Source organism: Typopeltis vanoorti, chromosome 1, assembly GCF_054136105.1.
Source record: "Typopeltis vanoorti isolate ZY-2024b chromosome 1, IOZ_Tvanoo_1.0, whole genome shotgun sequence".
Taxonomy (NCBI): Eukaryota; Metazoa; Arthropoda; class Arachnida; order Uropygi; family Thelyphonidae; genus Typopeltis; species Typopeltis vanoorti.
In genome coordinates, this window is record NC_143549.1 from 111,290,669 (window position 1) to 111,317,946 (window position 27,278).

General features: G+C 37.9%; 1 protein-coding gene across 1 annotated transcript in view; it reads left to right on the plus strand.

Moving 5' to 3' along the window:
* Positions 1-27,278, plus strand: part of unc79 (UNC-79 domain-containing protein) — a 1,277,183-nt gene that overhangs the window by 519,352 nt on the left and 730,553 nt on the right. The window contains exon 25 of the mRNA XM_090395893.1: positions 1,277-1,425. Within this exon, the coding sequence (XP_090252019.1) occupies positions 1,277-1,425 (149 nt within the window). The remainder of the gene's footprint in view (positions 1-1,276; positions 1,426-27,278) is intronic.

The window sequence follows — 27,278 nt, forward strand, 5'->3', positions numbered from 1 at the left end:
TGATACCTATTGGACAGCCAATCCTGAATCCAGTTGACCAATCTGACATCCAGACCCATGTGCTGCAACTTAAATATCAGCTTATCATGTGGCACCCTGTCACATGCCTTTGCTAAGTCTAGGAAAATGGCAGTATATGCCTTTCCCTCATCTAATGCTCTTGTAACTTTATTATAAAAGGCTAGCATATTGCTAAAACAAGAGCCCCCGTTCACAAATCCATGTTGACTCTCACAGATAACATTACTCTCATCTGCTCAATGCTGTATACGGTCCCTCACTACTTTCTCCAAAATCTTACTAACTACTGATGATACACAAACTGGCCTATAATTAGACACTTCCAGTCTGCTACTGCCCTTATGCAATGGCACTATCTTACCTTCTTTCCATTCCATGGGCACCTTTCCTGCAGCCAGACTTTCATTAAAAAGCCAGGTCAAAGGCACTGTCAGTTCCCTAGCACATTTTCTCAAAACTCGTGGTGAAATACCTCCAGTCCTACAGCTTTACTGACATCCAAAGTACTCAGTATTTTGAACAATCTCCTCCTGCGCCTCTAAACCTCGAACCTGCCCTATCCCTCTAGTATTCAAATTGATTCCTTCAAGATGAAATACTCCAATGTGTTCATTGAACAATTCCACTATGTCCTCTGCATCAGTTACTCTATTCCCATTTTTATCCCATAATGTCATTCTTCCCAGTCATTTCTCCTCCTACTGGCCACATAGCTAAAAAATTCCCTAGGATTTTCCTTGGATCTAAGAGCCAATCTTTTCTCATATTCCAGTTTCGCCTTCCTTACCATACTAGTCACTCTCCTGGCCTGTGTCTTATATTCTTCATGCATCTTCTCTTCACCTGTCTCCTTATATATCTTCCATTGCCTCTTTTTTGCATGCAGTTCCTGTTTAATATTGTTTGTCATCCACTTTACTCCAAATTGTGTCCTCTTCTTCACTCGTGGAATACAGCTTACCATTGCTGCTAACAAATATTCCTTCACAATTTCCCAAGCACTAATGATATTCCGGCCTTCCAATTCCTCCCTCCACGAAACTTCTCCAAGTTGATGTCTAAGACTATTATAATCACCTGCTTTATAATTCCACATACATACGCATGCTCTCTGTATCATAAGGTATAGATTACTTAGTATAGAACATGGTTAACAGAATATAGCATTTCTACTCTTGTAACTTATGTTACATTAAACTGTAAAACCTTACCATACTCTACTTATTAAAAGAAATATTTTCTTTCTTCTGATCAGGAACTTACCACCCACAAAGATGCTGATGTACTTTATCATACACTATCATGCTTGAAAGTCATGTCACTTCATGCTGAGGTATTAAATAAGGCTGCTCATAATCATAGGGGTTTTTTAATTTGGTGCCAAGAAAATATCCTGATAACAAAGCAAGTACATTTTTCATTGTGATTCTAAAGTAATATTGTCATTATATTAAATGATGTAATAATACTAATGTGGAGATATATAACGTTGTTTACACTGCATGTGAAATAAAAATTATTTAATAATAATAATTATTTACAAAATTAAACTTCCATGTAGGTCTTACTGTTGCAAATTTTAAACTGGACTGATTATACAAAAAAAAAAAAAAAAAAAATGCAATTATTAAATGATAGAATTGCAAGATTACTATCAAGAACTAGTGCCTGCAGTCCACAAATTTACAATGTGTCCTCATAATCTTAATTCCAAAGTGTTGATATCGTCATTAATGCCCTCTCCACTGTATCTATATCTTCTCGGAAACCAAGTGATGCAGATACAATATTCATTTTAGCCATGCATTTATTCGCTAAGATATATTTGCAATCTTTGCTACAGCATTCCTGAACCTCATCTTATCTAATACATCTCTGAGATATATTAATCCTTGCCTTATCAATTTCTTCCAGCATAATCTCCTCAATATAATATGCCATTGGATATCTCATCACACCAAAATACATAAGTACATGCATAAGTTTACATTTACTAACATTTAATTGATAGTCATTTTCACGTGCCCACAATTCTAGCTTATTCAAATCATTCTACAAGTCTTGCATGTTAGTTACATTTTTGATTAGTGTGCCAATCTTTGCATTATTAACAAATAGCTGTGTGTAAAATTGTTTTCAGTCTCAGTAATGCAAAGATTAAATAACAATGGACCAAAGACTGATCCCTGAGGTACATCATTTGTCACTTTAAATCTTGCAGAGAACACCATTACACCATTTATTGATATTTGTCAGTCAGCCATCCTTTTTCCCAAGCTAATGGTTTTTAATCCATCGCATACCCTCCAACTTCTGCAACAGCCTTCCATGCTGCATTCTGTCCAAAGCTTTAGCAAAGTCCAAAAGTATCATCGTGTAACCATTCCCCATTGTCTAACTCATCCATAACATTATTATAAAATGTGAACAAATTACTCAAACATGACCATTCCTTAGTAAATAAACCATTGCTGTTCATTGCCAAGTATAAATACTCTGTCAACCTATTTATGTATTGCAAGATTTTCCATAATCATCGCTACAATTCTAGAGATAATTATTATTATTATTATTATTAAAACAAGACCTCATGGAGTCAAAGACTCATCTAGGAGGTCCTTTTATCTCACACACATCTCATCATACTTAAACACATTCAAACTCCTTGCAGACACCACACTCTCAGGCAAGGCATTCCAATCATTCACAAGTCTGCACGAAAAAAACCTGCCTCTCACTCCCCTACTCACACCCTCTTTATACAGTTTCCAGGTATGACCTCTGGTTCTCCCCTGATCTCCCACTATTCTATGTAGAACTTCTCCACCATTGATCCTATAACAACCCCTCACCAACTTGTAGGTCTCTATCATATCTCCCCTCTTCCTTCTCTCCACTAGACTCTGGAAATTACATCTTTTCAATCTTTCCTCATACTCGACATTCCAGAGGTCAGAAACTACCTTAGTCAGTCGCCTTTGCACCCTTTCCAACATCTCTTCATCCTTCTGAAAACCAGGTGACCAAATCTGGGCACAATAGTCCATGTGTGGCCTAATCAAAGCCTTATACAAAGGAACAAGAATCTCCCTGCTTCTACACGTCAGTGTCTTCCTCATCATTCCCAGAAGTCTTTGTGTTGTCTTCACAATTTTGGCGATGTGTCCCCTAAATTTTAGATCCTTATCCACTATCACTCCCAGATCTCTTATTTCCTCTACTTCCAACAATATATTCTCACCAAGAATAAATTCTGCATCCCATCTTTGTTTTCCAAATTTTAAAACCTTACATTTTGCAACATTGAACTCGCATCCCCATTTGCTTGCCCAATCACTCAATTTATTCAAGTCTTCTTGCAAGGCCACAACATCTTCACTACTCTTTATGGTTCGTCCCAACTTTGCATCATCTGCAAACAACTGAATATCTCCATCCGAATCTTCGCCAATATCATTAATATACAAGTTAAATAGTAATGGCCCTAAAACAGATCCCTGAGGCACTCCACTAGTGACTTTCCTTTTCCTGGATATTGCACCCCCATACACAACTTGTTGATACCTATCAGATAGCCAGTCTCCAATCCAATGCACTAATCTAATATCCAACCCCATCTGCTCTAGTTTGACTGTCAACTTATCATGAGGTACTCTATCAAAAGCTTTTGCAAAATCCAAGTATATCACTGTGTATCCTTCTCCTCTGTCCAAGGAAGCAGTCACTTTATTGTAATAAGTAAGTAGATTACTAAAACACGACCTCCCTTTAGCAAATCCATGCTGTCCATCAAAGATTATACCATTGTTGTCAACCCAACTCTGGATCCTAGTTCTCACAAGCTTCTCCAACAACTTAACCACAACACCTGACACACAGATAGGCCTATAGTTTGATGCTTGAGTTCGATCACCTCCTTTATGAAGTGGCACAATCTTGCCCTCCTTCCACTCTTTAGGGACTTGACCAAGTGCAAGACTCGTATTAAAAAAATATGTCAAGGCAGGTGTCAACACTCTGGCACATTCCTTCAGAATACGCGGTGATATATTATCAAGTCCCACAGCCTTATTTACATCTAGTTTACTCAACTCCCCAAACACCTCTTGCTCACTTACAGTCAGTCTCTCCTCCCCATCATCAACTGCTCTTAATCTCTCCATGAAGTCACATTCACAAGATTGAAAGATCTTTATGAACTGCATATTAAGTATCTCCACCACACATTCTGCAACAGCTGTCTTTATACCATTTCCTCCAATCAATGTCATCCTTCCATAATCATTCTTTCTTTTGCTGGCTACATATCGAAAGAACTCCCTAGGATTCTTTTTAGCTTCATTAGCTAAGTGCTGTTCATACCTCTCTTTAGCTACTCTCACCAACCAAGTCGCTCTCCTTGCCTGGTCTTTGTAGAACTCATGAAATTGGTTACTTCCACTTCTCTTATGCTGCCTCCACAATGCCCTTTTTCTCTGTATTGCATGCTTAATCTCTTTATTCATCCATCTCACACCTAACTTATTTAACCTTCTCACCCGTGGTATACATTTAGACATTGCATTCACTAAATATTTTTTGAAAATCCCCCAAGCTGCATTGATCTCTTTTCCAGCTAACTCCTCATTCCATGCTACACCTGCAAGCTGTCTCCTGAGCTCTTCATAATCACCCCCCCTTGTAGTTCCACATATACCCTTTTTTCACAGGGGTCCCTTGCACTGCTGGCAACCACCCAAGTAATCACCTCATGGTCACTTTCGCCAATTGGTGGATGATTTGATACCTCATTGATAATTACATCCTCCGATGAGATGACCAAATCCAAGACCCTTAATCCTCGTGTGCCCTCTGTTACATACTGTCTGAGGTAGTTATCCCTCAAAAACTCAAGAAACTCATTTTCTTTACTTCCAGTTGCTATCTCTTCATTCCAGTCTATATTGCCATAATTAAAATCACCCATAATGATCACCCTTTTCTTATTTGCTTGGCTTATTTGACTATACATTTCACTATCACCACCATCCACATTACCAGGTCTATAACAACATCCCACCAAGTATTTGATTCTATTCACCTCTATCTCACACCATACTGCCTCAAAACCACTGGCCCCATTTCCCTCTTGCATCTCTACCTTGTATGGACTTAACTCTTTCTCTATCATCAATAGCACTCCCCCTCCCTTTTTACCCCTTCTATCCTCATGAAACACATCATACCTTTCCATCTCTATTCCTGTCAGGATGTTATCCTCATCTAACCATGTCTCACTTATTCCGACAATCTCTGGGTGCACAGACGCAATTAGTGCAACCATTTCATCCGCCTTGTTTCTTATACTTCTAGCATTGGTATACAAACACAACAACTCATTTCTGGATCTACAGCTAGTTCCACTGATACCACTCACTCGATGTGATAGCCCCATGCTGGACTGGGGCCATTTCCCTTTCTGCTTCTTCATTTTAGAACCCTTTGCAATTCCATCTGTTTCCTTTTGATCCCTGATCATCCCATTACTTTCCTGCCTACACATTCTCTCACCTCCTCTTGGAGCATCCACCTTTCTCACGCTGTGTATCCCTGTCCACCCTGAGCCTCGCCGTTTCCCTGCTCCTCTTGCACACCCATTCTCTCATTTTCTATACTCATACCACTCACTTCCACATTCATTTCCACTCCTTCAATCTCTCCTGTCTTACTCTCCTGCTCTTCCACATCACTCCCCTCTCGATCTGATTCATTCTCTCTATTCACTTCTCTACCTTCCAGCAGCAGTCTCTCCAAGCGACTCACACCATAACCACTCAAATGCAGTCCATCGCTCCCATACAGCTCACTTCGTCCCTCAAACTCATTCCACACATTAACAAACTGTACTCCCATCTCCTCACACATTTCAGCCAGAATATCATTCATAATCCTTGCTCTCCGCCTCATTTCACCACAATCATACCTAGGCAACACACTGACCACCCTTCCTGTCACACTATTCTCCTTAATGATAGATCAATAATTAGATCTCGGTCTTTGCATCTCCCTTGTGCCAACAGATTATTGTACGTTCTTTTGGGCTCTGTGGGAATTTCTTTTTTGTGACTCAAATTATACATTGTAGTCAAAGGCATAGCCAATTCAGCCGAACACACTTTTAGCATCCATGCTGATATCCCATTAATTTCTATTGTCAAATTCTTATTCAATTTAGGCAACGGCTCTAGTACCTCATAGGCAACATTAAACTCATTGCACACACTAGGTTGATATGTCTCTTAGCAAAATAAGCAGTCATTAGTTGAACAATCTCTTCTGCATCTGTCACCCATATATACACCATCCAGTATTTGGGTAGCATGTACAATGTGCTACATAGAAGTCATTACGTCGAAAAAACTTTTAGTGTCAGCAATGGCTATGAAGCATTCTCCTAACCTTAACAACTATGGCTACATTAATATGCCAAAAATTTAAGGACATTCTAAGATTAACTCCTGCATGACTGTAATACTTCTTTTATATAACATCAGAAGGTGCCAAATTAGGGCTTGAAATCTTTTTTATGTTACAGTTTCAATTGTTTAACTTGCTCATTGTCGCATGTAAACTGTAATATGTTTTTTTGCTCTGAAGATACTGGTTTGAAATTCATTGAAATATAAGCCAGTTAACAAACATCCTTTTATAATTTAGTTTTGTTTGGTGTTGTAATAACATCCAACACCTAAACTTGTCAACTAGAGAAAAATTCACTGCATTACAAGAAAGGTTGAGAGAATGGGTAGTCATTTATAGACCTATCACTTTTTCAGAAGCAGTGTTAAGTATTGTAAATGTCTAAATTAGGTTAAGCAATTATATTTAATATCCAAACACAAGTGGAACAGTATTAAATGATTGGTACAATATTATTTCAACTAATTAGGATATATTACAAATGAGAACAGCTTAAATTTAATAGAGAAAATATAAAGGAAATGGAAAACTGTATACAAGCTATTGACAATAAATATAATCAAATGTTCCTCCAATACTTGCACAATCAACTGCTCTTTCTGTGTAAAATGTGAAGTCCTCTTTGGTTCAAAGTGACTGAAGAAGGGGACAAGAAAGAAAGAAGGTGTTCTATGGACTGCATTGACCCACACTCACAGTTATCAGGTCCAGTGAGGAAGCTCCATTTGATGAGAATTTGTTTGCAACGTCCTATCATTTGTAGTCTTAAGCTTTACTAATGGTTCCAGTCCAAATGCACACCAGGTGGAAGATATTCAGCTATTGGAAAACCAGTATTACTCTCAGGATACAGTGTATACCATTGTATACGCTGTACTGGAGTCTGGCCAAATAGTGGGTGGGCTCATCATTCATTTATGCGCTTCTTTCATCAACTGAGAATGCATATCTTCGGGTTGAAGGGGGAACAATACTGCCAAAGTATACAGGTCTCTTGGTGTTGGTTTCAGGCATTCTGTTATTAAGCGGCAGCAGCTCTCATTCAATTCTAGGTCCCGTTTTTCAGCACAGCAGGATCTGCCCCATATGTGGCAGGCATATTCAGCAGCTGAATAGCAAAGGGCTAAGAAGATCTCAGGTCTGCACCCCAATTGGAGGAAGTAAGCTTTCTTAGTATATTGTTTCTTGCATGAACTTTTGCCTCCATTTTTTTCTTTGTGTGTTTTATATGAAAGAGTACAATCAAGAGTCACACTGTAATATCTTCTGCTGTCTGCGCCATTGTAAACATATATTATTTTTTCTGCCTATATATGTAATATCTCTTTATCTTTACTCTCTTCTATCTTTATTCTATTCCTGATTCTTTATAGCTTTACTTTAATGTGCTTTTTTTCTCTCTTATCCTTTCTCATTTACTCTACTGCGTACTATGATTATCCACCCTTCCGTATTTACTAGTCGAATGCCTATGAATACTGGAAATTTATTTGTCAGGCTTCCTGGAACCGGGAAGCCCCTTATGCTCTGCTCAGTCTCCTTTTATTTTGCGATCTTGCGACCTTGCACTAAGGGTAGTAAACCCCAAAGAATTCGGCATGACTCTTTTATCTTCTTTTAAGTTTAACCCACTCTTTGTTCTCCTCCGTGCAATCTTTTGATCGTATTTTGCCGGGCACAGAAACTTTTCTCTAAAACTAGCGGACCTCTTTGATACTTTGCTTCTCCTTTTGGGGCCACGGAAATTTCTCTAAACCTAGCGAAATTATCACTCTTAGATACTATCTTTAAAGGTGTTAGTGCAGTAAGCAACTCTTATATACAAATTTAGTAAATAACTTTTCCTGAACTCTTACACATAACTATATACAAAGTTCCCCAATGGGAAAGCATTGCCTTTGTTTTTGACGTTAACTACATTAATATTTTGCAAAATATACATAGAAACAAACAAGGTTATTTACAGTTCTCATGGGACTTGACCTATGTAAAAAATCGATGTAAAGCACTTTGATAATTTTAAGCTACATCGAGTTTTTACAAAGGCCCTTTGAAAAATTTTTCTTAAATCTGTCTCTGTATTGTGTCTCATGCTTTTTCTTGGTCAGACAATTCTCAGTTTTGTCATCTAAATTTGAGCAGGGAACGTCGTCAGCCTGACCTGTGGGCTCTTCTTGGCACAACTGATGCTGTGACTTATGTTTGTTATTATCCCTCGGGCGTCTAATTCCCTTCTGACCTCTTGCTCTCTTTCTATTTCTCCCGTTGCCTGGACGGTGAATTTCCTTACTGCTTCTCTCTAAAACTTCTTCTACTACCTTTTGATTACCCTCCCTTAATTCCTTTTTCTTTATGCTCTGATCATTAACTAATTTTACACTTGAGATGAGGTAAGTCTTAGATTGACTGTTACTTTCAGATGTAGAAGCTATTGAAGGATCAGTATGATTATTTTGAGACATTTCATTACCTCTTTCAGTCGGTCCGACATTTCTTTCATTCTGCTTTCTCATTTCACAAGATTTCTTGACTCTATTTTTAAATTTACAGTTCCCTTTTCTAGACATTTTATTACCCATTAGGAATATTTCATTTCTAGAGAAGTCTCATGCCAACCTGTATTTCTCTAGAAAGTTAGTTCCTAGGATAATCTGTGCTCTTTTGCGAGTTGTCCTGGGAAGGACCAACAACTCTTGCCAAACACACAAATTAAATTCTGTTAAGTATATTTTTACCCTAACCTTCTTGGTTACAAAAAACACAGAAGATGAAAGTCCCGATAATCTGATTGGTCTTTTTGGCTAAGTAATGCCTCTCCATATGTTGGATTTTATTCCCTGAAAAAAAATCTTCAGTAATGGTGGAGACATGGGAACCAGAATCTAATAATGGCTCCCATAAACAGGAATACGAAGATGGCATCCAGGTCACCATATTTGTCTAAAAATCTTAACTTAAAGGATTTGATTCAGTGTACCATTTGCGAAATGTATGCATTGAGGAGAGCGGTTGGAGTCTAGTTAAAAAACAATAGTGGAGTGAATGTGTGCAAAAAGTGTAAAGAATGTGAGGATTTAAAGAGTGCTTCAGGTCGTGTGAATGATATCGTTAATGAAAGTGAGAATCTAGATAACAGTGATATTCGAGGTATGAATGGTGATAATTGCGAGGTAGTACCTGATATCTATGAGAGTGGCGTTGAAAGATAGAATGAAGATAAACATACAGAATGATTGAATGAATCATTGGAGAATAAAAATTATGACACTGACGCAATGAGTGAGATCGCTTTATTATGTGGAGTGATACATAGGGCAAATCGACAGCTGGAGCATTGGCAAAAATGTTTACCAAGTGTACTGACTAATAATAGGCAAAAGTATGATATAAAAAATAACGGTACGATAGTGAGTGTAAACAAAATGAAAGAGCGTGTGTTGTATGGAGATTCCTTTGTAAGAGGTGTGTTAATTGAGAGTTTAAAAAAATCATACCAACCCGGTGCGAACGTTAAGAATGTAAGCGAGTCAATTAGAATGCAAAAGCAGCGGGTGAAAGAATTAATAGTGGTAGCAGGTACAAATGATTTAAAAGGAAACAAAAAGGCTATGAGTGAGGATGTGAAGGAATTGCTTGAGGTAGCAAAAGAGAAGAGTGAGAGAGTTAGGATGGTGTGTCTGTGTCCGGGGTATGACAGTGAAGAGTATAGGAGGGCCATAATTGTAAATGACTTTATGCATGAATTATGTTTGATGAGTGGTGTGGAATGAGTTCGATGGGCAAAAGGATTTATATAAAATGGATGGCTTATGTTTGAATGGATTCGGTGTACGGAGACTTGAAAAGGTGTTGTCGAATGTAGTAGAAGTGAATGTGCAGAATCAGGGAAACTAGAGTTATTAAGGGGGGGGGGGGGTAGATATGCTTTAGGGAGACAGTTGAGTATGTGAATGTGTGTAATATGCCCAAGCGAGTAGGAAAGACCACGAATCAGAATGGGATAGTTAGTATAAAAATCATCAAAATAGGGATGGGACAAATCGGCTTCTGTAATTCATGTATACAAATGCCAGAAGTTTTAGAAACAAGAAGGAAGAATTTTTGGCCTTGGTTGGCACTTCCAGACCACAAGTTATTGGCATGAGTGAAACATGGCTGACAGAAGATGACACAGCTAGTGGGATTGAATGTGATGGGTATGGTGTGTTCAGGAGTGACAGGGAGAATAAAATGGGGGGAGGAGTGTTATTGATGATAGCTGATGAGCTACAGCCAAGAAGAATAGAAGTGGAACTGGGTAGAGAAAAGAGCACATTTGAGGCTATTTGGTGTGAGATTGCAACTAGCAGAACAAAATATACAGTTGGGTGCTGCTATAGACCAGGTGATGGAATAGATGATGGAGATAGTATGCATAAGCAAATAGAAGAAATGAGTGGAAGGAGGGTAATTATTATGGGAGATTTCAACTATGGTAACATTGATTGGAAGGAGGAGAGGATACGTGGGAGGAAGGAATTGGATTTTATGCAGTTATTAACGGATAACTATCTGCGACAGCATGTAAAGGAAAATACTTGGGATCAGAGAGTGCTTGACCTAGTAATTCCATCTGAGAATTTGGCTGACACGAATATGACCATGTTGCCACCAATTGGTGAGAGTGATCATAGGGTCTTGACTTGGGAGGTGGCTAAAGGTGTGGAATTTACAATTAAGACAGGGTACATGTGGAATAATCGGGCTGATAAGTATGACAAGCTTTGGAGATTGATTGGTTCAGTGCCATGGCATATACAACTGCAAAGGCTGGAGGTTGATAGTGCATGGGAGACGGTTAAGACGTGTTTGCAGGATGCAATGGCTGACCTAGAGTCCAAATAATAAATCAGGTAGGAGTTAAATGGATGAATAACACCATTAAGCTTGAGCTGCAAAAAAAGAAACAACTATGGAGGGAATTTAAGGAGAAAGGTGACCGGCAGGCACATGAACATTATAAAGCGCAGGCCAGAAGGGTAACGAGTGTGGTAAGAAAAGCAAAAAAGGATTATGAAAGAACATTGGCCATGCAGGCTAAAGAGAAACCTAAACAGCTTTTTCAATATGTTGCAAGTAAAAGAAAAAAAACGTATATGGCAGAATGATTTTAAAGAATGCCCATGGTAGGGAGGTAACCGAATCAGTTGATATAGTTGAATTACTGAGCGAGCACTTTGCAAGAATATATCTTCCAGGTGGTGACATTGCAGAAATGAATGAACCAATAGATTAAACGGGAATTGTGGTGAATGAAGTGCAGGTGAGTAGTCTATTGCAAAACCTCAATGTCAATACATCTGTGGGATTGGATGGTATACCAGCTCATGTCATACGTGAAGCGGCTAAAGAATTGTCAGTACCCTTGACCATATTTTTTAATTTGAGTCTTGGGTCTGGGTTAGTCCCAAGGGGGTGGAAAGAGGGGAAAAGAGTTCCACTGCATAAAGGTGGTTCCAAGACTGCTGTTGTAAATTACCGACCGATTAGCATATCCGGAATCGTTGTCAAGGTCTTGGAGAAATTAGTGAAGAAAAGAATACAGGATTGGATAGATGAAAATGGGATATTGTATGGGGGACAACATGGTTTTGTGAAGGGTAGATCATGCTTCAGTAACTTGCTCACGTTTTATAACACAGTGACGCTGAACTGGATAAGGGTAATGGGTTTACAGTGATTCTACTGGACCTTGCCAAGGCCTTTGACAGGATACCACATGGAACTTTAATCAGTAAACTGGAGCAGATGGGGATGGATATTGGGTTAGTGAAATGGATAGGAGGGTGATTGATGGAGAGATACCAGAGAGTGGTTTATTCAGGAGTGGAGTCCAAAAGATGGCTTGTGACTAGTGGTATGCCGCAGGGTTCTGTTCTTGGACCACTACTTTTCAATTTGTTCATTAACGATATAGGAAAGGATCTGAGAGGATGTGTTCATTTGTTTGCTGATGCAAAGTTGAGTAGAGCAATTGTGAGTGCACAGGATGTCAAAATTTTGCAGGATGATTTGGATAGTTTGGAGGACTGGGCTAGGGAAAATGGATGTCAATTTAATGTGGCAAAGTGTAAGGTTATGCATTTTGGAGTGAAAAGATTAGCATCAGTATATCACATTGGTGGCACTGTACTCAAGGAGATTGATGAGGCCAAGGATTTGGGAGTGTTGATGAATAGGGAGTTGAACTTTAGGGGGCACATTGCAAAAGTGGCTAAATCAGCTCATCAAATCACTTGGTTGCTGAAAAATACTTTAAAAAGCAGAGACAAACAAGTTATTGTTCCTCTATGTCGAGCCTTGATAAGACCCTATTTAAACTACTGTGCCAGATATGGGTGCCAGGGTTTCTTCTTGATGGGGAGGAGGTGGAATGTGGATGGTGGTGATAGTGAAATGTATAGTCAAATAAGCCAAGCAAATAAGAAAAGGGTGATCATTATGGGTGATTTTAATTATGGCAATATAGACTGGAATGAAGAGATAGCAACTGGAAGTAAAGAAAATGAGTTTCTTGAGTTTTGGAGGGATAACTACCTCAGACAGTATGTAACAGAGGGCACACGAGGATTAAGGGTCTTGGATTTGGTCATCTCATCGGAGGATGTAATTATCAATGAGATGCCAAATCATCCACCAATTGGTGAAAGTGACCATGAGGAGATTACCTGGGTAGTTGCCAGCAGTGCAAGGACCCCTGTGAAAAAAGGATATATGTGGAACCACAAGGGGGGGGGTGATTATGAAGAGCTCAGGAGACTGCTTGCAGGTGTAGCATGGAATGAGGAGTTAGCTGGAAAAGAGATCAATGCAGCTTGGGGGATTTTTAAAAACTATTTAGTAGATGCAATGTCTAAATCTATACCATGGGTGAGAAGGTTAAATAAGGTAGGTGTGAGATGGATGAATAAAGAGATCAAGCATGCAATACAGAGAAAAAGGGCATTGTGGAGGCAGCATAAGAGAAGTGGAAGTAACCAATTTCATGAGGTCTACAAAGACCAGGCAAGGAGGGTGACTTGGTTGGTGAGAGTAGCTAAAGAGAGGTATGAACAGCAGTATGAAGCCAAAAAGAATCCTAGGGAGTTCTTTCGATATGTAGCCAGCAAAAGAAAGAATGATTACGGAAGGATGTCATTGATTGGAGGAAATGGCATAAAGACAGCTGTTGCAGAACGTATGGTGGAGATACTTAATGAGCAGTTCATAAAGATCTTTCAATCTTGTGAATGTGACTTCATGGAGAGATTAAGAGCAGTTGATGATGGGGAGGAGAGACTGACTGTAAGTGAGCAAGTGGTGTTTGGGGAGTTGAGTAAACTAGATGTAAATAAGGCTGTGGACCTTGATAATATATCACTGCGTATTCTGAAGGAATGTGCCAGAGAGTTGACACCTGCCTTGACATATTTTTTTAATACGAGTCTTGCACTTGGTCATGTCCCTAAAGAGTGGAAGGAGGGCAAGATTGTGCCACTTCATAAAGGAGGTGATCGAACTCAAGCATCAAACTATAGGCCTATCTGTGTGTCAGGTGTTGTGGTTAAGTTGTTGGAGAAGCTTGTGAGAACTAGGATCCAGAGTTGGGTTGACAACAATGGTATAATCTTTGATGGACAGCATGGATTTGCTAAAGGGAGGTCGTGTTTTAGTAATCTACTTACTTATTACAATAAAGTGACTGCTTCCTTGGACAGAGGAGAAGGATACACAGTGATATACTTGGATTTTGCAAAAGCTTTTGATAGAGTACCTCATGATAAGTTGACAGTCAAACTAGAGCAGATGGGATTGGATATTAGATTAGTGCATTGGATTGGAGACTGGCTATCTGAGAGGTATCAACAAGTTGTGTATGGGGGTGCAATATCCAGGAAAAGGAAAGTCACTAATGGTGTGCCTCAGGGGTCTGTTTTAGGGCCATTACTATTTAACTTGTATATTAATGATATTGGCGAAGATTTGGATGGAGATATTCGGTTGTTTGCAGATGATGCAAAGTTGGGACGAACCATAAAGAGTAGTGAAGATGTTGTGGCCTTGCAAGAAGACTTGAATAAATTGAGTGATTGGGCAAGCAAATGGGGATGTGAGTTCAATGTTGCAAAATGTAAGGTTTTAAAATTTGGAAAACAAAGATGCGATGCAGAATTTATGCTTGGTGAGAATATATTGTTGGAGGTGGAGGAAATGAGAGATCTGGGGGTGATAGTGGATAAGGATCTGAAATTTAGGGGAACACAGCGAAATTGTTAAGAAAACACAAAGGCTTCTGGGAATGATGCAGAAGACACAGATCTGTAGGGAGATTCTTGTCCCATTGTATAAGGCTTTGATTAGGACACACATGGACTATTGTGCCCAGATTTGGTCACCTGGTTTTCAGAAGGATGTAGAGATGTTGAAAAGGGTCCAAAGGCAACTGACTAAGGTAGTTTCTGACCTCTGGAATGGCAAGTATGAGGAAAGATTGAAAAGATGTAATTTCCAGAGTCTAGTGGAGAGAAGGAAGAGGGGAGATATGATAGAGACCTACAAGTTGGTAAGGGGTTATTATAGGATTAATGGTGAGAAGTTCTACAGAGAATAGTGGGAGATCAGGGGAGAACCAAAGGTCATTCCTGGAAACTGTATAAAGAGGGTGTGAGTAGGGGAGTGAGAGGCAGGTTTTTTTCGTGCAGAGTTGTGAGCGATTGGAAAGCCTTGCCTGAGAGTGTGGTGTCTGCAAGGAGTTTGAATGTGTTTAAGACACGTTATGATGAGATGTGTGTGAGATAAAAGAACGTCCTAGATGAGTCTTTGACTCCATGAGGTCTTGTTTAATAATATTAATAATATTTCTGTTGGAGGGTCTTTTATTTTTAAAGCACTTGTGAGCTAGGTGCCCAATCTTATTGCAACTAAAACATCTGGGAGGTTCCCTCCTGTCTTTTATTCCATTAGTCCTTTCTGATTTAGGTATAGTTGATTCAGAGGTCACTTCTGTTACTGCCGCCATCTGCTTCAGTACAGCTTCAAGACAGTCCATAATGGGCTGTTGTAGCCAATCAACCTCTTGTGTAATTAAAGTGCGTACTTCCTCCATATTAATAGACTTTGCAACCGTCAATCTGTTGTGGTCTATTTTATTCACTTCTGTGGCCTTAATTTCCTCTTTTCCTCCCTTCTGTTGGTCTTTACTTTTTTCTTTAGAATTCCCTAGATTTTTTTCTTTTTTAAACTCTCTCTCTTTTGATCTAACACTTCAATAATGTTGTGTATCTGGCTGGAACTAGATTCGGGGGGTGCAGATCGCCTAGCCTTTCCACTTTTTCTTTAATTGCCTGATAGCATTCTTCCAAGGTGTTTATCTTCCTTTTGTACGCTATCTCTTTGAATTCTTCTCTCACTCCTAGCCTGAATTGGTTGAAGACAGCCCAATCAAAGTTACTCTTCTCCTCACTAGATACGTCCAAGCTCTTAGCTAAAGTGTGCAGTCTATTATAATAATCTGTGATGGATTCTTTCTTCTCTTGTTTACCTTTTTGAAGCCTCCACAGGTTCGGACCCATGCTTTTAACTTTGGAAAACTGGAATATCATGGTATCCTTGAATTTATTGTATTCCAAAGTGTCTCTCAAGATGGGAGAGGAATACAAAAAATTCTTGGCCCTTCTAATCAGTTTATTCGTAAGTGTTATTAGAAGTTGGAAGTCCAACCAATTTCTGATGTTCCTTAGCTCCTCTACAAACTTGAAGAAAGACATCATCGTGGTCCTCTCCAGAGAATTGGGGGATTATGAGGTGAGGATTTACAGTTCTAAAAAATTCAACATCCCATCTTGTTAGTACTACTGGTTTCCAAGTTACCGCTGTTTTCATTCATGGTTCTTAAAATATTTTCTTACACTAAATATATATGTATATACACTTTCTATTTATTTGCTTGTTCTTTATTTACAAAACTGTTCTAATCCACTATTCTTATTCTAATTACTGTAGATTTTATCCTGCCGACTGTACCATTGTAATATCTTCTGCTGTCTGCGGCATTGTAAACATATATTATTTTTTCTGCCTATATATGTAATATCTCTTTATCTTTACTCTCTTCTATCTTTATTCTATTCCTGATTCTTTATAGCTTTACTTTAATGTGCTTTTTTTCTCTCTTATCCTTTCTCATTTACTCTACTGCGTACTATGATTATCCACCTTCCGTATTTACTAGATGAATACTGGAAGTTCATTTGTCAGACTGCACTACATTTTTTTTTTTGCACTACATTTTTTTTTGACTAGTCAAAAATAAATCAGAAACAGGTAATAGTTTCCAGACAACTTTTCATGCCTCACATTTTGCAGGACTGTGTTATTGTACGCAGATTTATTATCATCATCCTTGGCAACATCTATGGAATCAACAGACTCATCTGAGAGATCCACTCAACCAGCAACGTGCCTATCATAGAGAGCTTTAAAGTTATTTAAACTACCTACGCTCAAGACACACTCGATAATACATTTCACTCACTAACAACTCTCCACATAAAAAATCTACTCCTCATACCCTTCTTCATGACATCTCTATATAACTTCCAGGGATGGCCTCTCATTCTTTCCATCTTAACATCTGCTCTTTTTAATTTCTTCTGTATTAATCTGATAGAATCCCTTAATTAACTTAAAGGTCTATATCATATCATAACGTTTTCACCTATCCAACAACCTCTGTAAGCCACATTCTCTCAATCGCTCTTCATAACCAACACTCCAGAGTCCTGATATCACTTTCTTTATTTGTCTTTGGATCCTCTCTAATGTTTCCAGATTACAATGAAAACTAGGTGACCAAATCTGAGCACTATATTCCATATGCGGTCTAACCAATGCTGTATGTAGATGCACACCACCACCTCTTTATTATCTACATGTCAATGTACTTTTTATCATAGCAGCAATACGATGTTCAGTCTTTGCAACATGTGCGATGCAGCTTCACAACTTCAGTTGTGAAACTGTACACCATCACTCCAAAATCCCTAATTTCATCCACTTCCTGAGGTATAGCTCCACCAATACAATGTAGCCTTATCTCTGTATCCCGAAATGTAACACCTTGCATTTATTCACATCAAAACTTCAACCCCACTCATTTGTTCAAGCGAAAAGTTATTCAAATCTTCCTGTAGAGAATTAACATCTGCACTACTCCTGATAATTCTACCTAACTTTGCATCATCAGCAAACATTTGAAGATCTACAGTCCATCCACATGAAATATCATCAACAAATTAGTTAAACAGTAGGGGCCTAAGAACAGAAACCTGAGTCACACCACTAGTCACCTTCCTTTTCTGAGACACAACCCCATCATACACAACTTGCTGATGTTGTTCAGAGCCAATCTCCAATCCATCTAGCCAGTATACTATCTATTCTCATCCTCTGCAGCTTGTACACCAATGTTTCATGTGTTAATCTATTGAATGCTTTTGTAAAGTCCAAGAATATCACTGTATATGATTCTCCCTCATCCAACACATTTGTCACCTTATCATAAGCAGATTGTTAAAACAAGGTGCCTATCCTTTACAAACCCATGCTGACCATCATATAGAATCCTATGTTCATCAACCCAATCCTATATTCCATTTCTAACCAGTTTTTCCGACACTTTGATCACAACTGCAGATATACAGACCGGTCTATAATTGGAAACTTCTGTTCTCAAATCATGCTCGTAGAGAGGTATTATTTTGCCTTGTTTCCACATCTTAGGAACCTTACCCACTGCAACACTCTCATTAAATAACCAGGATAAGAGAATGACTAACTTTTTTGTTTAAAAATATGAGGTCATATATCATCCATTCCCACAGTTATTAACATCTAATTCGAGCAACATTTGATACACCTCTGATTCTTTCAGCTTTAATTTTTGCCTCCCTTCTACATGTTGCACAGCATCATTCACACCACCATGATATATACTAACGAAGTGTTCATTAAATAATTCCATTATATCATTTGCTATAGTTACTCTGCTATCATAGCTATCCACCAGAATTGACCTGCTAATTATTTTTTCTTTTTTTGCCACATAGCAGAAAAAGTCCTTTGGATTAGTTCTGACCTGACTGGCCAATCTCCTCTTATATTCTACTTTTTCTTTTTTAACCATGCTTGTCACTTTTCTGGCCTACACTTTATATTCTTCATGCATCTCTGCACTGCAAACTGTCTTGCACCTCCTCCATTACAACTTCTTTACTAACACTGCTTGATTGATTTTGCTGTTCAACCATCTCACTCCTATTTATTCGCTTAACTCTTGGTATGCAGTTATGCATTGCTTATGTTAGATACTGCCTTATTATTTCTCATGCACTGTCAACATCTTTTCTACACAATTCATCAACCCAATATATTGATGCTAGTTTGACTACAGAGCTTCTGATAATCACCCACCTTATATTTCCACATATAGACCTTCTTGATAACTACTTTCTCCTTTTTGATTACCTTCCAAGCCAATATCTCATGATCACTTTCACCAACAGGTGGCAGTGTTGATACCTCATTCAAACTGATAAATCTTGTGTTGTTTCCAGCACATGCTGCTTTTCATAGTTATCCCACAGAAACTCAACAAATTCACTCTTCTTGTTATTATGCACTATCGCTTCTTTCGATCCACATTCCTATAATTAAAATCTCCCATTCTTTACAAAACCATCTTCCTTTTGCCTGTCCAACTAATTTGTCTAAGTATTTCACAATCAATACTCTCCACATTTTCTTGCCTATAACAGTATCCTATTACATATACTATTCTATTGATCTCAATTTCACACCAAACAGTTCCAGAATCTTCACACTTGCTGTTATTTTCCACTTTGTCTCTTGAATAACATAATTCCTCTGTTACCATTAGTAATACTCCTCCTCCTCCTCTCTTGATCTTCTTATCCTTTTGGAAAATTCTATATCCTACCATTTCAACTCCTGACAGTATATCATCCTTAGTCAACCAAGTTTCACTTATGCCAATTATCTTTGGGCATACTGATTTGATCAATGCTACAAACTCAGCCCCTTTTTTTTTTTCTGATACTCTGTATTATATTAGTATACAAGCATAACAATTCTCCAGTCTTTGAAACCATCCCATTACAATCACTCTTTAATCTCTCTGATATTTTGCACTTCACTCTTTGTTCTGACCATCATTGTTTCCCTGATTGTGATTTTTTTTCATTTATATTCTTGTGATCCCCACCGTTTTGCACGGCATCACTTTCCCTGCTTTAATCACTTCCTCTCCTTTATATCCATTCTCTTCCACAATCTGCTTCTCAAACTCTTTCTTACTCTTAATGGTACTAATTTTGTATGAACTCTGTGTACTCTCAGTAAACAACAATCGCTCCAAATGACCAACATCAAAGCCATTCAAATGCATTCTGTCAGCTTTGAACCATTTTAACTCACCTTTGAATTCATTCCATACATTCAAAAATTGAACATTCTCCCCATCATACAATTCAGCCATTTTGTCATTCAGTATCATTGCTCTCTCCTTCTCAGTTCATGCTGTCATATCTGGACAATAAACTAACCACTTTCCCAATGACACCATCTTTGGATTTTGAATTAAAGGATTTCCTTGGAAAATTATTTTCAAGATCCAACAAATTTTGCTAAAACAATAACGAAAATGCTTGTAAATAAGTGAAGATACTAATTTTGTTTAAAGAATTATACTAATACAAATTTTGTAATATTAATTAAAGGTGAAAGATGTCATTTATGTGTAAAATATTATAATGTAAGAAGTTTCTCTATAAGATATGGTAGAGCATAGTAACAAAGGATCAAAATCCATTAACGACAAAAAGTACATTAACAACAACTTCGGATAAATTGTGTAACTGACGGCAAATTGCTTACATGCAAATGGCACATGCACAGTGCCGTTCGCAAGACGCGGCATGCGTACGAAGTATTCCAGGAAGACAGGAATGAAAATAGGAGCTGGGCACAAAAAAGAAAGTATCAGGCAGAAAGTTTTGGGTGAAAGAGGGTGCTAAAGATACGAGGTATAAAACGGGTTTGCCTCCCCTCCCCCCCGTTCAAGGCTTTTAGGTTTTTTCATCTGGATTTGCTGGAGAATTTCTGGTAGAGTCGGGGAGAGTTCAAGTTTGAGATCTAGTCAATAGCAGACAGCTATTTTCTGCTGTCAGTTCGCGATGTCGGGCAGAAAGAATAGGCGAAGAAATATTAGGTACTCTTCCGAGTAAGCCTGAAAAAACTGGCCGCCACATACGTCCTCGTGGATCGATTCAATCTATGCTGTTTCCAGTCAAGAATGCGATGAAAGGACAAAACAATGAAGGCCAAACCTAGCACGTGAGTTAATCACCAAGGACGAGATCGAACATTCGGAGGGAAATTATAAAGAAAGGATAGACAGAATAAGTTACAGGAATGTGGTAATGTAAAACCCTTTTATAATTCCTTTGTTAAGAAAGAATGGAATATTGTGTTATGGAAGAAACGAGATGTTAGGTTATAAAACTCTAAACTTGTAGGAAGAAGGACTATAGTGAGATTTCGATACCAATGTCTAGAATCTAAAGGCTGTTTCCTTAGTATTTGTGTGAATGGGTAGTAGTTAATTTGCTATAAGAAATGATCTATAGAGTTATCGATGTGAGTATTTTAAGAATATGTGTAAGATAGTAAAGATATTTAAAGGATGCTAGCTAGAATTTTGTGTAGTGAAATGAGCCTATTCTTAGATGTGATATGTGAATTACAGTTGCTATGTCTAACCTTATAACTTGGGATAACTCCATTCCTATTGAGTGTTTTTTATTGTAAATGTGTAATCTTTAGAATCTAATAAATGTATCTTGATTATCTTAACCTGTTTTGTGCCTTGATTTGAATCCAATGCACCGCTTGCTAACATTTGAATCTGAGCGGGAGTGAATTATATGACAGAGACCACGACTGCAAACTAAAGTATTTTAAGAGAGATAGATAAGATTGAGATAAAGAATAACTAATAGATTGATTTACTTAGTATATTTTCTAAGGGTTACTCCTTGGTTAAAAGGATTTTCTGACCTAGGGATCTGGCTGGTGCAGCTTGATCAAATAAATATTGCCAGAACCTGAATAGGAGGTAACTCTAGACCGTCATTGCTGAGGATCGGACTCTATTCAGAAGTCTACCCTTTGTCAATTTATTTAATATACTTAATCTTTCTAAGAATCGGCCAAATTGTGTGGATAGATTAAACTGTGAATGAGATAAGGGATATAAGTAGGAGAACACAATAAAATATCAATAAAAGAAATACCACGATATAACACTATTATCCTTCACTTCCTGCAACAACCTCTTCAAATACTTTTCTCCACATTCTTCTTTTTTTCCATTATTCAAGACAACTACCACTAATTCTTATCTCCGTTTCTTCCTTCTATGCATAGCATCTGATATTTATTTTATTGTACCACCTGTAAAACATGTCTTGTGCACTTTATCTTTTACCACATCTTTAATGATTGAGTCACCATGCAAAGCAACTCTATTATCCTTAGATCTTTGCTGCTTCTTTAAACTTCCTTGTCATTTACCAGTTATGCTCTTTTTTTAAACTCTCAATTTCCTCCTCCATATATTTATCTTGACTCTTCATTTTCATTAACTCTTGCCTAAGCTCTTCCACGTCACTTTTATTATTACCATTGCAAGCACACCCATCCATTTCCTGATTATGCACAGTAATACCGTTCTCATTTTTTGGAACATTCTAGCCTTTCATTGCACTTCTCACATACTCTAATATGTTCCATTTCATCATTCCATGTAACATTCCATAAATCTAATGTTTTTGGATGCATACATGAAACGATTATTGCATCTTGTCCACTGTGAAAAGTCCAGAGAAAAACTTGATCTCTGAGTTGAGACCTATACTGCTGGTATATATGCTTCTTTTCTGCCATTGCCACCATTTTTGTAACATTAATGAGCACTTCCACATTAATCAAGATAAAAACCAAAGCAAATGCTTTTCGAATCACCACAATACCACAGTACAATGATTGTATTCAGTGTGACTATCACAGAAAAGCACCATTATACAAATGTACACAATATAATGTAGCACAAAAGACACATGATCAGTTAATAATATCAGATAAGGAAGACAATTTACAAAGGGCAATATATAATTTAAATGTTGTAGTAGAACAGTTGGGAATGAAAATATTCATAGATAAAACTAAAACAATGCCATTTTGTGGACAAACTCCAGTTAGAAGTAAAACAGTTATTAATAATAAAATAATAGAACAGATAAATACTTTCAGTTATCTTGAATGTGAAATATATGAAGGAGAAAAAGTCATGAAATTAAAAATTTAAAAATTTTTAGATTATAGGCCTGATGAATAGAACACTCAAGTCAAATATAGTACAAAAGTTCAAAAAGAAACACACACTTGAAAATATACACTACTTTAGCAGTGCCCACATTATTATATGGCAGTGAAATTTGGGCACTAAACAAACAAGATAAACAAAGAATAAAAACAAGTGAAATGAGATTTATGAGAAAAACTGCAAAATACACATTATTAGACCAAAAAAAGAAAAAGAACAAAGATATTTTAAAAGAACTAAAAACAAAATCAATAGAAGAAAAACTAAACAATTATAAACAAAAATGGACAGAACCTGTAAACTGAATGGCCAACACCTGATATCCTAAACAAATAATAAAATGTAATCCAATTGGAAAGAGAAGGCCAGGTAGACCTCAAAAAAAGGGTATTAGATGGATAATGAGACTGGAACGGATCAGTATGGTCTATATCTGTAATTAGTATTATGATGATGATGATGACAAAAAAAACTTTGTGTAACTTCAAAAACACTGCTACTTCTCATTGTGACACTAGCGACACCCTAGTTTTGCTTCCCCTAGTTTTCATGGTGATGAAGATATATTGGAAACCATTCAGAGAAGACTGTCTAAGGTCGTAACTGGTCTTGGGGATACAGGATATGAGGACTGATTGAAGGAGTGTAGTTTGCAAAGCACTCTGAATAGGAGGAATATAGGGATCATGATTAAGACATTTAAGCTGCTAAAGGTTTTTACCAGATTAATATCGAAGAAATTTTTCATGGAATGAGAAAATGTGGTAGAACAAGGGAGACATACCTTGAAGGTGTGAGCAAAGGCATAATGATTAGGTTCTTCATGGAAAGTGGTAGACGAGTGAAATGCATTGCCTGACATTGTGGTAAATGCAGATACATTGAATGAGTTTAAAGCATGCATCTGACGATGAGTCTTTTGACTCCATGGAGGTTGTTGTTGTTGTCAAGTCCATTGGAGAGCTTCTAGATATGACCTTGGATATATAGAACTTTGATGGAATAGGGTTATTGTCAATTTTCTGTAGAGCAGCAGCAATTGCTGGACAAGAATAGATATGAGGAGGTGTTAGTTCAATTCCTGGACAGTTCTTGCATGTTTCATAGCTCCTAGTACCGTCTGGCTGTATTTTCATGCCTTTAAAATGTTCCATTCTTAGTCTGGTGATGATTGTGGTTATTTCTCTATTTTCATTAATCTCACTGATTTCATTCTTCTTCTTGATAGTTTGTTTTATCAATCTTATTTTAGCAACAGAGTTAGCATCAGTTAGTGATAGTGGGTGTAATTTTTGAAGTAGGAATCTTGCTTCTTTGGCTAGTCTGCCTGCTCTTTCATTGCCTTCAATATTTACATGGGCTGGTATCCATTGCGGTGTACAATTCTTATTTTTCAGTTTTGTTTTGTTTTTCCATTTTTTAATGCCTCAAGTGCAGATTTTGAGTTGCTGTAGATGATTATTCTTTCTGTAATGTTAATTACTGGATTTGAGAGAAAACTTGAGAGCTGTTTGTATGGCTGTTAATTCACAAATGAAGTTTGAAGCTATTTTGCCAGCTGTGCTTTTGATTTGCTTTTCCTTTCCTCCAGGTAGAGTTAGAAAAACTCCTGAACCTCATTGGTTAAGTGCTTCACGAGATGATCCATCGGTGTAGACAGTGACATGGTTTAGATTATTTAAGTGATGTATAGTGTCAAGTCCTTTTCTTTTATTTTCTTGGACAGGTGCTCTAAGTCAATCTGTTTTCTAACTTCATGATCGTATTGTACAGTAGATTATTATTATTTTATTATTATTAATCAGGCCTACATGGAGTCAAAAGACTCATCGCGAGAGGTCCTTCCTAAGAAACACAAAGTCTATCAAGACTCATCGTGGAAGGTATCTCCTAGGAAACACAAAGTCTATCATACCACTCATAAACTCATTGACCGTTCTCGCTCTCACCACTATCAGGTAATGCTTTCCATGGTTCAACCACCCTCCATGCAAAGAAACCATTCCTCACCCTCTTGCTCACAGTTTCCTTTCATAACTTCCAGGGATGGCCCCCGTGTTATAACTCCTTCCCTCTGTTCAACCAAGCGAAAACTCCCCAGTATCAATCCAGTAATCACCTCTCAACAGTTTAAAAGTCTCAATCATATCACCTCTCCTTCTTCTATCCACCAAACTCTGCAGTCCACATTCCCTCAGCCGTTTCTCATAACTAACATTGTACAGTCCTGAAACCATATTTGTTATCCGCCTTTGTACCCTTTCCACAGTTAATTTATCCCCTTCAAATCCTGGGGATCAAATCTTAAAACAATAGTCTAAGTGTGATCTGATCAGAGTCTTATACAATCAAATGATAACTCTTTTATCTCTGCAGGTCAGTGTCCTTCTCATTATTGCAGCAATCCTCTGTGTTACCTTCACCACCTTTGCAATATGTCCTCTATTGCAAAAATTTTAGGTTTCTATCAATCATCAACCTCAAATCTCTTGTCTCCTCCTACTTCCTCCAGTATAGCTCCTCCAATAGAGTACGCAGCTTCCCATCAATGTGTCCCAAACCTCAAGATCTTACATTTTGCTGCATTAAACCGATACCCTGAATTATTTGCCCATCTGTCTAGCTTATTCAAATCCTCTTGCAGGGCTACCACATCTGCACAATTACTAATAACCCTTCCCAGCTTCTCATCATCTGCAAACAACTGAATATCCCCCCCCCCTGCAATCCACTGACAATGTCATTGATATAAAGGTTAAACAATATAGGTCCCAGTACTAAGCCCTGTGGGACCCCATTTATAACCCTCTGCCTCCTTGAAACTGCCCCACCATACACAACTCTCTGATACCTATTGGACAGCCAATCCTGAATAAGCTGATGTTTAAGTTGTGCAGCAACTTAAACATCAGCTTATCATGTGGCACCCTGTCAAATGCTTTCGCTAAGTCCAAGAAAATGGAAGTATATGCCTTTCACTCATCAACTGCTCTTGTAAGTTTATTATAAATAGCTAGCATATTACTAAAACAAGAGTGCCCCCTTCACAAATCCATGTTGACCCTCACAGATAACATTACCCTCATCTGCCCAATGCTGTATATAGTCCCTCACTAATTTCTCCAAGATCTTAACAACTACTGATGACACACAAACTGGTCTATAATTAGACACTTCCAGTCTGCTACCACCCTTATGCAATCGCACTATCTTACCTTCCTTCCATTCCCTGGGTACCTTTCCCATAGCCAGACTTTCATTGAAAAACCAGGTCAATGGAGCTGTCAGTTCTTTAGCACATTTCTCTCAAAACCCGTGGTGAAATACCATCCAGTCCCACAGCTTTACTGACATCCAGAGTACTCAGTATTTGGAACACACTTTCCTCTTGCACCTCTAAACCTCGAACTTGCCCTACCCCTCAAGTATTAAAACCTTCTTCTCCAGGATGAAATACTCCAATAAAGTGTTCATCGAACAATTCCACTGTCCTCTGCATCAATCACTCTGTTCCCATTTTTATCCTGCAATGCAATAGTCATTTCTCCTCCTACTGGCCACATAGCTAAAAAATTCCCTAGGATTTTCTTTGGATCTTAGGGACAATCTCTTCTCATATTCCAGTTTCATCTTCCTTACCATACTAGTCACTCTCCTGGCTTGTGTCTTATATTCTTCATGCATCTTCTCCTCACCTGTCTCCTTATATATCTTCCATAGCCTCTTTTTCGCATGCAGTTGCTGTTTAATATTATTTGTCATCCACTTTACTCCATATTGTGTCCTCTTCTTCACTCGTGGAATACAACTTACTATTGCTGCTAACAAATATCTTTAGTCTAGATTTTCTTGTCCAGGCATCGAAAGTCCTGAATGAGATGTGATCCTGTTGTTGGCTCCTGATTTTGTTAGTGAAGTTAACTGTGGAGAGTTTTCTTCTGTCTTCTAGTATGTGAAGCCCACACTCATGTTGAGCTTTTAAATTATGCGTGGATGTGACTACACATGTAATAAATTTTGCTGCTGTTGATTGTACTCTGTCAATTTCTTTTCTTTTGAGCTAGTAGAAGCTGGAGCCCAGATTGATGAGGCATATTCCACAGTGGATCATATGAATGCCATATATTTAGTTTTGAGTGTGTTTGGTTTTGCTCACCACTTTGCTCCACAAAGCCTGTTGATGATATTAAACTTTTTAAGAGCTTTATTAGATATATTTGTAATATGATTTGTAAATCTCATTTCAATATCTAGGGTTAGACCTAAGTAATTTGGAGACTGTTTTTTCTATTTTGATATTATATATTTTGATTTGGGG